Raw genomic sequence first — 16,273 nt, forward strand, 5'->3', positions numbered from 1 at the left:
TCGCAGTGGCTCACGCCTATAATCCCAGCGATTTGGGAAGCTGAGGTGGGTGGATCACCTGAGGTTGGGAGTTCGAGACCAGCCTGACCAACATGGAGAAACCCTGTCTCTAATAAAAATACAAAATTAGCTGGGTATGGTGGCGCATGCCTGTAATCCCAGCTATTCAGGAGGCTGAGGCAGGAGAATCGCTTGAACCCGGGAGGTGGACGTTGCAGTGAGCTGAGATCGCGCCATTGCACTCCAGCCTGGGCAACAAGAGCAAAACTCCATCAAAAAAAAAAAAAAAAAATTAGTGGGGAGTGGTGGCAGATGCCTGTAATCCCAGCTGCTCTGGAGGCTGAGACAGGGGAGTCACCTGAACCCAGGAGGCAGAGGTTGCAGTGAGCCGAGATCACACCACTGCACTCCAGCCTGGGCAACAAAGAGTTAAATTCCACCTCAGAAAGAAAAAGAAATAATAAATGTCTGCCTGCTGATCAGTCATCATTCCTCAAAGGCCCTGAAGGACAGAGAAACAAGAGCATTCGCTCTGTATTCCAATCACCACCTAGAGAGGGCTGCCTAGAGTCAACAGCAGGTGTGGGCCTCAGCTCCTGGTGAGACAGCCCTGAGGAGCGAATGCAGCAGCTGCCATCCCCCGCCGCAAGTTCTAGGAGGGCTCCGGGAGAGCCCAGTGGAGCCAGAAGCCCAACCTGCCTCGGAAGCCGTTTCTAGGAGGCAGCTGTGAACCAGAGGTGATGGCACCAACTACCCTCTGTGGGACTCGACTGGAGCCTTTGCACCCACCACCGGATCACCCAGTTTGCCATTCTCTGGGGATGGGATAAGGCACAAATGAGGCTGCAGGGATATGGGAAACCATCACACGACCCTGTCCAAAAAGGCCTTCCCCAGGCCAACTGTGCCTCACAATTAAAGGAGAACAAGTGAAATGGCTAAGACATGGGCTGCACTGAGCGAGCTGTAAACCTCCAGGCCTAGCTCCCTTCCCCCCCCGCCCCGCCCCCGCTCTGCCCCCAGCCCCGCTGCCAGAAACGGAGCCAGCAGCAGCAGCCGGGGCTGATCATGCAGGGGCAGGGAGGGCGATTTGGATGGAGCCAGTGACGATCTGCCAAGGAAATGTTTTCCGAATGAAAGTTATCGCAGAGGTGGCCAGACACAGTGGCTCATGCCTGTGACCCCAACAGTTTGGGAGGCCAAGGTAGGTGGATCACTTGAGGCCAGGAGTTCGAGACCAGCTTGCCAACATGGCCAAACCCTACCTCTACTAAAAATACAAAAATTAGCCAGGTGTGGTGGCGCATGCCTGGAATCCCAGCTACTTGGAAGGCCGAGGCACAGGAATTGCCTGAACCCAGGAGGCAAAGGTTGGTGAGCCGAGATCACATCACTGCATCTAGCCTGGGCCACAGACACACTGTCTCAAAAAAAAAAAAAAGAAAGAAAAGTTATCACAGAGGGGAAAGGCGACATTGTGACGTTTTCTCCACCGTTTCTGTCTTGGGCCTAAGAGGAGAAATGTCAGAGCATAAGGAGCGGACTGGCTTGAGGCCTTCCTTGAGAAGTAGCAGGGAGCAAGCAAGAGAACAGGGCACCTGCTGAGGCCAGAGCACCACTGGCCGCTACTGCTGGCCACGGAACTTAAATGCCCGCACCTCACAGCAAGGAGGCCAGACCAGCTGCACAGGACCCCAGGGCACCGCCCAAACCACGGCACAGTGTTGCACAAACGTCAGCTACTTCCAGGCATGTGTGAATCAACAGGTGCTTTCAAACTGCGGCCGAAAATTCCAGGACATGCTTTTAAATTGCAATCTTCCAGAGACGCGGATATTTGATTTCCATATATCTAAGTTGAAGCTGAGATTTTCTTCACAACAGCAAAGAGGACAATGATGAGGAAGCACTAATCATGATTTATACTATATTTATATATATTTTAAAATCTCATTCTATGTTGTATCTTAAGTTTATAAAACAAGTATATATTACATGCAATCTATTGGGTAACTTTAATTAAAGGTTTTTTGTTGTTGTTTTTTGTTTGTTTTAAGACAGAATCTCGCTCCGTCACCCAGGCTGGAGTACAGTGGCACAATCTCAGCTCACTGCACCCTCCCCCTCCAGGGTTCAAGCGATTCTCCTGCCTCAGCCTCCTGAGTAGCTAGGATTACAGGCATGCGCCACCACGCCCGGCTAATTTTTGTATTTTTAGTAAAGACAGGGTTTCACTATGTTGACCAGGCTGGTCTCAAACTCCTGACCCCATGATCTGCCCACCTTGGCCTCCCAAAGTGCTGGGATTACAGGCGTGAGCCACCGCACCCGGCCAAAAGTTTTTTTAATATAGAAAAAGCAGAGCTGATTAGCATGGGTCCTGCTTATGCCCTTCACAGACCCATGGTCATTGAATAGGCACAGCTATCGATCCGGGGGCCGGTTCTGGAAATAAAACCACAGCTGCTTGGAGGAACTAATTCACCTCAAGCCTTGGCCTAGAAAATGGCAGCCTGTTAACTAGGAAGGCTGTTAATTGATTTCGGTGGTTAAGATGGATAATTAAAGAAACAAGGAAGGATCAGAGCCTGAAGCTGAAGGCACTAGCCTCCAGGAGATCCTCCATGGTGCCAGGAGCCTGGAAAATGTGTGCAAGAGTGAGACACCGGCATCAGTGACATCACATAACCCCCACTCCTGGGGAGGTAGGGGGGAGGGTCTAGTCTCTCAACCCCCACCAAGAGAGGACGGGGAGAGCCCACAGGCATGGAAGTGTCACCTTTATGGGGCATTGTCTTCATGGCCTTAGGAATGGCCCACTCTTTTCTAGGAGCCGCTGGGAGGGAGCGTGCAGACAGGGCTGCCACCCCTGGAAACGCTATCTAAAACCCCGATCTTAGAGGCCTGGGCCCAACCTGCTTTGTACAAGAATGCCAAGAGTGGAGGGCCTCTGAGCTCCCCTCACCTGACGGGCCACCCTGAGGACGGCCACGTCCCACGCACAGCCCTCTACCTGGGACATTCGCAATGAGAACCTTACAGGCAGCCAGAGGCGTTTCTAGTGAGGTCCGAAGCAAACGCGCAGGGCATCAGGGAAACGCGAGTGTATTATCCCAGGGGCCTGAAACACTTGCATAAACATGTGCCTCTGGAGGAGGAAAGACCTACCAGTTCCTGATCCTGGAAAAAAAGAGTATTTTGTTAACCATGTATCCTTAGCACCTAGAACAATGCCTGCACATAGTGGGTTCTCAATGTAAATGGATGAACACGTTTAGAGAGTAATAAAAGGATCCAAGGATTCCTAAGATCATGAACTCCATTAGACCCAGCGGTGTTGGTAATGCCTGCCTGCATAACCTCTGCCATCCAAGACTCCGACCCCTGAAGAAAACCCTCAGATTAGCACAGCTTCGTGGTAAAAGTGTGTCTGCTGTGCAAACACCGTGTTAGACAAATGCAGTGGCCTTTCACCTGGTTCCTCAGGAAACTAGAGTGTCGTGGTCGAGGCCCCAGGCTGGCCCTCTACACCACCAGGGTTCCAATCCCAGCTCTGCTCCACGCTCAGCAGCCAGGGAAAGTCACTTCGCATCTGTGACCTCTGGTTCATCTGCAGTATGGGAATGTAGTGTGTCTGCTTCGTAGTCCATAGAGGGGGGATAACTGGGTTGATACAGGTAAAGTGGTCAGAAAAGTGCCTGGTGCATAGGCAAGTGCGCAAGAAATGTCACCATTCCCACCCCTAGCTCGCCTGGCGTAACACACCATGCGGAGAAGCAAGAACTCAGCACCACAAAGACCTGGGTTCAGATTCTGCCTTTGCTTCTTACCGACGATGTGGCCTCCATCAAGCTGTGCGAAGCCCCTGAGTGGCTGTTTCTGGCCACGTTGGTGGGGATGGTGGATAATGCACCTGGTTCACAGCACTCCCCGCCCAGGCAGCCACATGCTCTTCACAGAGCCCGGCAGGCATCCACTAAGTAAGTGTCGCTGGTCTGGGGATTGGGGGAAGGGGAAGCATCTCTAAACCAGTTTTGCAGGCAACTTCTTGGAGGACAGCCAATAAGGAACTGGCAAAAGAAAAAAAAAGTGCTCCAAGTTTACATTTGATAAAATCTCACTGGGAATATTATTTATTTGAGATGTTCTTGACATTTCACTTCAATTTTATTCAAATTGCTTGGTCCTGCAGCCCGTGTAAAGTGGAAAAGCACCAGGCAGGGTTGAAGCCTCTGCGTCCTTTCCCTTTCCAACCCCAGAGACACGAAGGAGCTCTTCCTGGAGTCTGGGAGGCAGAACTCAACTGCAGAAACTGCCTATCATGTCTCTTCTTTACTTTTACCGTAAACCCCACTGAAAAGTTTAAAGAGCTGTAAGTCATTTCAATTCATATCACGGGGAACACCTTAGAAGCATAAAGTGGCCAGTGTTTTGAAATCCTTGGAGATTTTTATTAAATGTTAGCATTGTTCTCCAAGTTCGCAAATGGTTTCTAAAACCGAATGAACCATTTCACAGCCATGGACTTTGAACATGCAGATTTGTGATGACTGGGGGAGGCTGCCTGTCACAGCCTCTCGAAAGCACTGAAGGACACGAGGATTGGAGCCAGGGGCTGACAGAGCTAGAGCCCTCCAGGGCTGCCTGGCTCTGCTGACTTAGGACCATCTCCTCCCGGAGTCACCGTGACTGAGCAACACGACTGCGGCAGCAACACTTCGCACAGCACGCAAAAGCACCAGACTCGGGCTCCGAACACCCGGCTCAGCCAAAAGGGAGGGGGTTATTACTTAATCCTTATCACTAAAGTCAAAGGTAAGACTGGCTTGTTACTGCTTGATTCCACGTTAATCAACCATTTACCCGGCCGGGAACATCCAAGGGTTCAGAAATACATTGAAGAAGAGGCACTTGCAGTGAGAGCTGCTTTCAAAGGTCACAAATACCTGCCTCTGCTTGCATTCCTGTGGGCCTAAACTGGTAAACAGGATGGCACGAGGCTGGCAGAGCTTTTACGGAAACGAAGTTGCAATTTCACTCTTTGGTCATGTGGAGAAGACAATTCAAGAAACATAAAATAAATCTGGTAAAGTTTCTAAAAGCTTAATGTCAAAAACTGCAAATTGGAAGATAAGCCTAAACATGTATTAGCTGACCTGTCATTCTAAAATGAAATCTGAAGCTCTTTATTATTTCTTCTGTCAAACAACTGAGAGGACCCCATATGTAAAAGTAACTCTCCCGGACACAATATGAGTCTGGTGGGAGGACAGTTCCTGCAGCCACTTTTGGGTGCAACATTGTTCTAATACGTAACATGCCTGGACTCTGTCCCTGCTGATAAGGCACACAGGATACTGCTAACGAATGAAGAACAAAACGTTCAAATAAAAGTTTACAAAAAGTAAAAATAAAACAGGCCAGGCGCAGTGGCTCACACTTGTAAGCCCAGGACTTTGGGAGGCTGAGGCAGGTGGATCATGAAGTGAGGAGTTCAAGACCAGACTGGCCAACAAAGTGAAACCCCATCTCTACTAAAAACACAAAAATTAGCTGAGTGTGGTGACGGGCGCCTACAATCCCAGCTACTTGGAAGGCTGAGGCAGGAGAATAGCTTGAACCTTGGAGGTGGAGGTTGCTGTGAACTGAGATCACACCCCTGCACTCCAGCCTGGGTGACACAGCCAGACTCTGTCTCAAACATAAATAAATAAATAGCCTTCAGGAAAACAATGATATTAATAACATTGGTACCCGATTAGTAAACTTAATTCATCCTCCTACGATTCTCTGAGGTTGAAAACATAGCTGTCTCCATCTTACAACTGGAGAAACAGGTTCAGTGACGTCACATCAACAGCCCAGTCCTCATAGACATCGAAGGGCAGGGCCAGGAATCTAAGCTTGGCTCCATCTCTCTCCAAAATGTGCTCTGAATCCCTGCACACTCCTGTCCGTTAAACCGCTCCAGATCTCCTCCTCCTTTCTCTGCCTCAGGGCCAGTGTGCCAAAACAGACAGGCAAGGCCAGCTGCAGGCTGCACAGCATCTCCCAACAGGTCACCCTCTAACATCTCAAGTTCAGCCTTTCCGGAATGTTGAGATCACCTTCCCTCCTTCCCCAAACTCTAAACGCCAGCTCCTCCTTGTCCCTGTGTGTGTGTGTGTGTTTTGTTTTGTGGTGGCATGGCTCTGCTTTCAGTTGCTAGGACCAGCGGTTTCAGAACCTCCCTCACAGCCCTTCTCATCTAATCCATGCTCAGACTTCTTCCAAATCCTTCCTCTCCTCTTCAAGGCTGCAGCTCTGCCGGCTACTCAACTCAGCCTCCCGCTCCCCACTGGTTTTCCCGTGTCCCGTCTTTCCCTCTTCCGCGGTGCTTCCAGCCACACCTTCTCCAGATTTGTCTCCAGTCACGCAACTGCCCCACTCAAAAAACGTTCAAAATCCTTCATCTCTCCCTGTGTGTACCCGCAAACCTGTAACGTGGTCACCCTTGCCATGTGATGCTTCCCCAACGTACCCACAATTTCACAGCCACGAACCCACCATGAGCACTCCACGCTTTGGTCAAAGTGAGTGGGCAACTTTTCCAGAAACACGTTCCCCTCTCAGGACTCTTCCCCCGTGGCCACCAGCCTGAGCTGCGGTCCAGCCGCCAGGTCCGGCGCCTGCCCATTCTTGGCGCCCCGCAGTCCTTCACCATAAATTGCATTTTTGGTGCCTCTATGAAAGCAAAAATTTTTTTGTTTGTTTTTTGTTTTTGAGGTGGAGTCTCGCTCTGTTGCCCAGGCTGGAGTGCAGTGGCCGATCTCGGCTCACTGCAACCTTCACCTCCCGGGTTCCCGCCGTTCTCCTGCCTCAGCCTCCAGAGTAGCTGGGGCTCCAGGCGCTGCCACCACACCCAGCTAATTTTTATATTTTTAGTAGAGATGGGGTTTCACTGAGTCAGCCAAGATGGTCTCGATCTCCTGACCTTGTGATCCCCCTGCCTCGGCCTCCCAAAGTGCTGGGATTACAGGCTGAGCCACCACGAAAGCATCTTTCAGGCCGGGCACAGTGGCTCACACCTGCAATCCCGGCACTTTGGGAGGCCGAGGCAGGCGGGTCACCGGAGTTAGGAGATCGAGACCAGCCCGACCAACATGGATAAACCCTGTCTCTACTAAAAATACAAAAATTAGCCGGGTGTGGTGGCTGCGCCTGTAGTCCCAGCTACTCGGGAGGCTGAGGCAGGAGAATGGCGGGAACCCGGGAGGCGGAGCTTGCAGTGAGCCGAGATCGCGCCACTGCACTCCAGCCTGGGCGACAGAGCGAGACTCCGCCAAAAAAACAAACAAACAAACAAACAAACAAACAAAAACGAAAGAAAGCAAGCATCTTTCAAAACCTCTAATGCGTGTTATAACTATACAAATATTTTTTCCTACAGAGTAAACTCTGTTGTTCTCGTCGTCTGGAACTTTGTACGTGGGGGGTGGATGTTCAGTAATATTTAGTGAAATTGAACGAAATCGGTGAATTCTTCAGTCAGTGATTTGGAAATGGACACAAAGGGAGGTCAGCTCCACAAAACAAAAAAGCTGAAGCCACTGGAGGACCCCTTACTTCCAAAGGAATGCAAACAAAGCAGACAACATTCGAACCTGACATTGGAACCACAATTTCATCAGCTTGACTCAGGTTTGCAGAGCGTTCTCCTGACCTGCACAGCTTCTCTCCCAAGAGGGGATGGAGGGAGCCAGAAGCCCAGAGGGAAGTCTCCCAGGGCACGTTTGCCCAAAGCAACGGCTCCTTGGGATCTAAGCCTGAATTCACATCAAAAAGGTAGCCTGGCTAACATGGCTAAACCCTGTCTCTACCATAAATACAAAAATTAGACCAGGCGCAGTGGCTTACACTTCTAATCCCAGCACTTTGGGAAGCCAAGGCGGGTGGATCACTTGAGGCCAGGAGTTCGACCCTGGCCAACTTGGCAAAACCCCATCTCTACTAAAAATACAAAAAATTATCCAGGTATGGTGGGGTGCGCTGTAATCTCAGCTACTCGGGAAATTGAGGCAGGAGAATCACTTGAACCCGGGAGGCGGAGGTTGCAGTGAGCTGAAATTGCACCACTGCACTCCAGTCTTGGCAATGGAGTGAGACTCTGTCTGTAAATAAATAAATAAATAAAACACAAATACAAATACAAAACTTAGCTGGGTGTGGTGGTGCACTTCTGTGGCCCTAGCTGCCTTGGAGGCTGAGATGGGAGGATCGCTTAAGCCCAGGAGGCAGAGGTTGCAGTAAGCTGAGATTGTACCACTGCACTCCAGCCTGAGTGACAGAGAGTGAGGCCCGTCTCAAAAAAAAAAAAAAAAGAATAACTAATGGATGAGATTTAGAGTTTGGTGAATTTTAATTGATTTCTAAAAAATAAAGGAAGAGATGTGTAGTGTGGCCAAAAGAGCCCCAAGCCAGAGTTCCTGAGGCCCCAGCCACAGGCCAAGTCATCTCCTCTTCCTCAGTCTCAGGGTCCTCTTCTGTATGAGGAGGTGACAGACTACAGACTAGGTGACTGTTGAGTGCCTTTCAGTTTAAAACTCGACGATTCCATGAACGTTTCAATAGGAGCAATAAAAGTGACTACAACGGCAACTTTAAGTTACACCAGGCTCTGTGCTTCAACTCCTGATGTTTCCATCATGACCCCGGGTGAGCTCCCTCAGCCGGCTCCAGTGAGGTTCCTGCAAACCTGCAGTCACCCCATCCCTTTGGGTACATGCTGTCCTAGGTCTGCTCTTCAGCACTAATGAGATCTTTGCAGGAATGCTGGTTTTTCATTCTGGATTTCAGCGCCTGGAATGAATGGAAGTTGGGGGCCTGGTTTGAGAATCATGCTACCTGCCCGATGACATGCGATACTGAAAACGGCCAAACGCTGAACTTCCCGCAAGATCACCTGTGTCCAGCATCTAGTCCTCCCTCTCAGCTACCCCAAGAACCAGGCATCAACACCAGTCCCAAGGGTACAGCACTGTCACACCCAAAGGCTGGTAAAAACCGAAGTGCCCCAAAATAGAGAACAACTTCAACACCTCCTGATGTGTGCAGGGGAGCAGCACACAGCCGTGAATGTAGACGAGGTAGATGTAGATGTCCTGACATTGAAGGATGTTCCTTGAATAATGTTAAAGAACAAAGCAAACTACAGAAGCGTGTGTTGAGTGTGATCCCATTTTGTCTGCTGTTTACTTATAGGCATATGTAAATATGTGTTCATGTGTAAACTCATATGAGTGTAAAGAAGTATCTGGAAAAATAAGCAGTAAATCATTTACAGTGGATACCCCCGGGATACATATGGGGTAGGTTTCACTCTTTCCTTGGATTATATTGAATGGTTTAAATTTTGTCAATGAATGCCACATGATAATATTTCTTTAAAGCCTGGTATTCACAACTATCTAGTATAAAAGTACACATGGCCGGGTGCGGTGGCTCACGCCTGTAATCCCAGCACTTTGAGAGGCCAAGGCGGGTGGATCACGAGGTCAGGAGATCGAGACCATCCTGGCTAACACGGTGAAACCCTGTCTCTACCAAAAATACAAAAATTAGCCAGGCGTGGTGGCGGGCAACTGTAGCCCCAGCTACTCAGGAGGCTAAGGCAGGAGAATGTCATGAACCCAGGAGGCGGAGCTTGCAGTGAGCAGAGATCCCGCCACTGCACTCCAGCCTGGGGGAGAGAGCGAAAGTTTGTCTCAAAAAAAAAAAAAAAAAAAGTACACATATTGACCAGGCACAGTGGCTCATAACTGTAATCCCAGCATTTTGGGAGGCCAAGGTGGGCAGATCGCTTGAATCCAAGAATTTGAGACCAGCCTGGGCAACATAACAAAACCCCATCTGTACAAAAATTATCCGACATGGTGGCACATGCCTGTAGTCCCAGCTACAGGGAAGGCTGAGGTGGGAGCACCAATTCAGCCCGGGAGGTTGAGGCTGCAGTGAGCCATTATCACACCACTGCACTCCAGCCTGGGCAACAGAGTGCAACTCTATCTCAAAATAAATAAATAAATAATATGCATATCTTCTGTAGCCAAAATTAGCATGCTTCATCCAGGCCCTACTATCAAAATCTCACTATCTGAGGTCCCACTATCTAAGGTTACTTAGGAAGTGGGACACTTCAAAACACATCTTACATTTCTAAGTCTCTCTAGGAGTGTGACAGGTACTGACCATTTTTTAAGCTATCAGACATGAGAAGCCCTTTTTTTTTTCTTTTCTGAGACTTACTTTTTTGAGACAGAGTCTCACTCTGTCGCAAGGTTGGAGTAGAGTGGCACAGTCTCGGCTCACTGCAACCTCCGCCTCCCGGGTTCAAGCAATTCTCCTGCCTCAGCCTCCCAAGTAGATGGGATTACAGGCACCCGCCACCAAGCCTGGCTAATTTTTGTATTTTTAGTAGAGACGGGGTTTCACCTTGTTGACCAGGCTGGGCTCCATCTCCTGACCTCAGGTGATCCACCTGCCTCGGCCTCCCAAAGTGCTGGGATTACAGGTGTGAGCACCCAGTCGACAGCCCTCTTTTTAAAATATATCCCTGGTCCTCAAAGGCAGTTAAAGCTGTGAGCCACCTATAATAGCTGTAAATTAAAGCTTGAATAAGATTTCACCTGGGTGTGTTTCTAAAGTAAGAATCCTTAGGAATGTATTATTAAGAGGGGCCAGAGGCAACAGCAATGGAGTCATCGCCTTCCTTAACATGTCTGCTTAATATTCAAAAATAAATGTGATCATACAACTCCTTTACATGAATGATCTCCGCCAATCCATACTGTGGGACCAACGCCAGACAGCCTCCCAGTAAGAAGAGGAATCTAGATTGCAGGATGGGGGGCGGAGAAGAGATTTTAAAAATGGAGACATGCATTCCAAACCAAAGTAGTGGGATTATATTTGTTCAGGTCAGCTCTGGGCATCATGTGTCTTTTGTTTTGAGATGAAGTCTCACTCTTGTCGTCCAGGCTGGTGTGCAATAGTGCAATCTTGGCTCACTGCAACCTCTGCCTCCAGGGTTCAAGCAATTCTCCTTCCTCAGCCTCCCGAGTAGCTGGGATTATAGGCGCACACCACCACACCCAGCTAATTTTTGTATTTTTAATAGAGACGGGGTTTCACCATGTTGGTCAGGCTGGTCTTGAACTCCTGACCTCAGGCAATCCACCTGCCTTGGCCTCCCAAAGTGCTGGGATTACAGACGTGAGCCACCGCGCCCGGTCCATCATGTGTCATTTTTATAGCGTACGTAAGTGCAGGAAATGTTAGGAAGGTGTATGGACAATCTGAAAACCCAGTTACCCTTTAGTTAAAAGTGTGGATCAGTTAGCTAGAAAACACCTGTGCACGACTGGGCGCGGTGCCTCACGCCTGGAATCCCAGCACTTTGGGAGGCCGAGGCAGGCGGATCACCTGAGGTCGGGAGTTCGAGACCAGCCTGACCAACATGGAGAAACCCCGTCTCTACTAAAAAAAATTACAAAATTAGCTGGGCGTGGTGGCACATGCCTGAAATCCCAGCTACTCGGGAGACTGAGGCAGGAGAATCGCTTGAACCCGGGAGGCAGTGGTTCCGGTGAGCCAAGATCGCACCATTGCACTCCAGCCTGGGCAACAAGAGCAAAATTCCGTCTCAAAAAAAAAAAAAAAAAAAAAGAAAGAAAGAAAAGAAAAGAAAGAAAGGAAAGAAAAAGAAAATACCTGTGCACACCAACACAAACGAAAGGATGTTGTGTGACTTACAAAAACCTCACAAGAAGGGGTCCTTTGAGTCTCCCCTCGCCTTGACCCCTTGCTACTCACAATGAGATCAGCAGACACACAGTATCTGACGGGCAGCATCCACCACAGGAGGACTTCTCAGAAATGCCGAATCTCAGGACCCGTCCCAGAGCGACGGAAAGAGGGCACACGTCTTACCAAGATCCCCAATGATTCCGGTGCCCAGTGACGTTCGAGATGCACCCCACAGAGCATTCGAAACCATTCTACAAACAACTTTTGAGCTTTCCACTAATTGGGTGGGGGCTGCACACACCGTCATTGCAAATGGATAAGGGTTTTGAAGCCCTGGGTGTTTCCTCTTTCTGGCACAGCATGGCAACGGTCCCAGCAAGGGGCAGCCCACGGGAGCTCCTTTGCACACCAGGCCTGCTGCTCCTAAAGGCTCTGGACACACAGGAGACCTCCCAGCCTGCTTGGGAGGGGGACACTCGCTCCTAACAAGTCTCGTTTCGGGTCAGAGATACTGGATTAGAAACCTGACTTGGGCGCCTAATCACAGAAAGAGACAAAGAAGAGATGGGGAAGGAAGGCACCTGAGCCAGCACTTTCCTGTCTGAGGCCAGGGCGGGTATGACGGGCAGGCCAGGTGCCGGCTGAGAGGGGCACGAGGATGGAATCCGGCGTGCACCTGCGAGACGGACCCCCAGGTGGCCCCTCCAAGGTCAAGGGAGGGGGTGAGAACTTGAGTGAGGCTGAGCCAGCTTCCGCAGAGAGGGGCCACCAGACGGAGAGCGAGAGAGGCGCCCGGACATCAGACGGACAGACAGAGGCTGACGCAGGAGGACCAGAGGGCCCAGCGCCGGACAGGCTCCCCGGGCGGACAGACAGACAGACAGACAGACAGACGGGCCCCGCCCGAGGCGACTCACAGGTGCGCGATGCCGGCCTTGCGCACCGCGGAGGAGATGGCTTTGACGGCCGTGCAGAGCGAGTTGAGCAGCTGGGTCAGCTCACCCGTGCCGCGGGCCTTCCTGCCCTCCTCCATGACGAAGCGGGTCAGGGTGTTGACGTCCGTGTCGAAGGGCGCCTGGTCAGCCATGCTGGGGCCGGGCCGCGGGGCGGCAGGTGCGGGGGCAGGTGCGGGGGCAGGTGCGGGGGCAGGTGCGGCGGCAGGTGCGGGGGCAGGTGCGGGGGCAGGTGCGGCGGCAGGTGCGGGGGCAGGTGCGGGGGCAGGTGCGGCGGCAGGTGCGGGGGCAGGTGCGGGGGCAGGTGCGGCGGCAGGTGCGGGGGCAGGTGCGGGGGCAGGTGCGGCGGCAGGTGCGGCGGCAGGTGCGGCGGCAGGTGCGGGGCGGGACCTGGCGGGAGGACGGACAGACCGACTGCGGCCCCGAGTGTCCGCGGCGCTCGCGGTGAGACTGGGCCAGGCCGGGCGCGGGCGGGTGAACCGGGAACCTTTAGCCGCGGGTCGGCCCCGCCCCCGCCCCCGGGAACACCCCGCGCCGCCTCCCGCCGCCCAGCCCGCGGCTCCGCCCGCCGGATCTTCGGACCCTCCCCGCGCCGCCCCCGCAGCCTCCGCGCCCTCCATCTGCGCTGCGGGGCGGGGCTCGGGCCGTCGGACCCGCCGGAGAGAAAAGCTGTTTCTTTGCAGGAGTTTCCTCCACAATCATGACACGGAAGTTCACAGAGGTTGAGTAACTTGCTCAGCGCCCCAGTTGGGCAGCGAAACCCCCAGCAGCCCCCGCTCCGCAGACCCGCCCGCGCGGCCTCCTGCCCGGCCCCTGCCCAGGCCTGTCCACCTGCCCGTCCTGTCACTGCCCCCCTGTCCACCTGCCTGTGCTGTCACTGCCCCCCTGTCCACCTGCCCGTGCTGTCACTGCCCCCCTGTCCACCTGCCTGTGCTGTCACTGCCCCCCTGTCCACCTGCCTGTGCTGTCACTGCCCCCCTGTCCACCTGCCCGTCCTGTCACTGCCCCCCCGTCCACCTGCCCGTGCTGTCACTGGCCCCCCTGTCCACCTGCCCGTCCTGTCACTGGCCCCCTGTCCACCTGCCTGTGCTGTCACTGGCCCCTCTGTCCACCTGCCTGTGCTGCCCCCCTGTCCACCTGCCCGTCCTGTCACTGCCCCCCTGTCCACCTGCCCGTCCTGTCACTGCCCCCCTGTCCACCTGCCCGTCCTGTCACTGCCCCCCCGTCCACCTGCCCGTCCTGTCACTGCCCCCCTGTCCACCTGCCCGTCCTGTCACTGCCCCCCTGTCCACCTGCCCGTCCTGTCACTGCCCCCCCGTCCACCTGCCTGTCCTGTCACTGCCCCCCTGTCCACCTGCCCGTCCTGTCACTGCCCCCCCGTCCACCTGCCCGTGCTGTCACTGGCCCCCCTGTCCACCTGCCCGTCCTGTCACTGGCCCCCTGTCCACCTGCCTGTGCTGTCACTGCCCCCCTGTCCACCTGCCCGTGCTGTCACTGGCCCCCCTGTCCACCTGCCCGTCCTGTCACTGCCCCCCCGTCCACCTGCCCGTGCTGTCACTGGCCCCCCTGTCCACCTGCCCGTCCTGTCACTGGCCCCCTGTCCACCTGCCTGTGCTGTCACTGGCCCCTCTGTCCACCTGCCTGTGCTGCCCCCCTGTCCACCTGCCCGTCCTGTCACTGCCCCCCTGTCCACCTGCCCGTCCTGTCACTGCCCCCCCGTCCACCTGCCCGTCCTGTCACTGCCCCCCCGTCCACCTGCCCGTCCTGTCACTGCCCCCCCGTCCACCTGCCCGTCCTGTCACTGCCCCCCCGTCCACCTGCCCGTCCTGTCACTGCCCCCCTGTCCACCTGCCCGTCCTGTCACTGCCCCCCCGTCCACCTGCCCGTCCTGTCACTGCCCCCCGTCCACCTGCCCGTCCTGTCACTGCCCCCCCCGTCCACCTGCCCGTCCTGTCACTGCCCCCCGTCCAACTGCCTGTGCTGTCACTGCCCCTCCGTCCCCGCTGGGACACACGGGTTCCCCGTTTCTCACCCATCTGAGGGCCCACGACGAAATCCTTAATCCAGGCCTCTTCTCAGGATTCCTGGAATTCAAGAGCTATTGAGGATCTGAGTTTCCAAGATGTGAACGGTCGGTCGCTGACACAGAGTCCGCCGCCGCCACACAAAGGCCGGAGGCTCCCCGGCCGCATCCTAACCCCCGGTAGCCACGACGCTGCCACTCACTTGCTGATTCACGGAACAACATCTACTGAACACCTGCTGTGCTGAGCACCGCCCCACCTTCCAGGGTGCAACGTGATCAACAGACAAAACTCCTGGCTGCTTCGAGTGTACGTTTTCACGGAGAAGCAGCAAAAATAAATACACAAACAATAGGTTAGTTTGTTACACGAGCCATAAGTCCCGTAGAGAAGAACGAATAGAAAAGGAAGACAGGGAATGTGGAGGGGAGAAGAGGGTGAGCAGAGGCCTCAGTAGAAGCTTCTCTGAGAAAGGGACGTGTGAGCAAAGAGGTGAAGGATGCGACACAGTGGAGATGGGGAGGAGAGCGTTTTCCTCCCCGGGAGAGCCAGCGCACAGGCCCTGGGGTAGGAGAGCAGGTATCAGGTTCAGGGAATGGCCAGGAGACGGTGGAGCTGAAACAGAGCTAGCAAGGGGCCCAGGTGGAGGAGATAAGGTCCAGCTGGAGGATGCAGGGGTGAGGTCTGGAGGCCAAGTAAGGTTTGACTTTGACCAGGAGGAACCCACTGGAGAGTTTGGAGGAGAAGAGAGGTGTCGTCTACCCTGTGTCTTCATACTCCAGCTACTGTGTCAAGATCAGGTTGAAGACAGTGCCCGCCAGGTTACTAGGAGATGGTGAGCCAGGTGTTAGCAGTGGAGGTGGTGGATTCTGGACATATTTTGAAGGTAGAGCTGATGGGATTCATTGACAGATGAGATATGTGAGAGATAGGAGTTTGGGATGATTCTAAGGTTTGAGGCCTGAGAAACTAGAAGAATGCAGTTGTCCGCAACTGCGATGGGGAACACCAAGAGGGGCATGTGCTGGAGGCAGGACTGACGATTAGGAGCTAAGTGTGGGACCTGCTGAGTTTGAAATGCCTTCTAGACATCCAAGGCAATGTCCAGTAGACAGATTTATGCATCCGGAGTTCAGAGGAGAGATCCATGCTGCAGGTATAAATTGGAAAAGCCAACTGGAAAAAACAACCAAAAACCAAGAGATGGCGATGTCCAGGAAGCCAGATGAAGACGGTTTGTCAAGCCAGGCTGAAGGATTGACTTGGATTGACTTGGATTGATCTTGGATTGACTAGGACGGCAAAAGTCATCTAGTCCAGCCAACCCTCACTGATTGGACGCCATCCCTGATAAGAGGTGAAGAGCTTGGGATCTGCATTAAGCAAACTTGTTTGAGTCCCAGCTCCAGCCCTCAGCAGCCAGAGATCTCGGGCCAGCTACCCAATCTCTCTAAACCCAGTTTGTTCATCCATATAGTGGAATGATGGTTCCGTCTGGCATTGTGTCATCGG

General features: G+C 53.2%; 1 protein-coding gene across 2 annotated transcripts in view; it reads right to left on the reverse strand.

Annotated features, from left to right (window-relative positions):
- LOC105498949 (fructose-bisphosphatase 1) overlaps window positions 1-12,932 on the reverse strand; it is a 33,142-nt gene extending 20,210 nt beyond the window's left edge. For both annotated transcript variants that reach the window (XM_011771351.2, XM_011771350.2), the window contains exon 1: window positions 12,702-12,932. In XM_011771351.2, coding sequence (XP_011769653.2) covers window positions 12,702-12,871 — 170 coding nt within the window. In that variant the 5' untranslated portion in view covers window positions 12,872-12,932. The remainder of the gene's footprint in view (window positions 1-12,701) is intronic.
- Window positions 12,933-16,273: the final 3,341 nt, after the last annotated feature.

This window comes from Macaca nemestrina, chromosome 14 (genome assembly GCF_043159975.1).
Source record: "Macaca nemestrina isolate mMacNem1 chromosome 14, mMacNem.hap1, whole genome shotgun sequence".
Lineage (NCBI taxonomy): Eukaryota > Metazoa > Chordata > Mammalia > Primates > Cercopithecidae > Macaca > Macaca nemestrina.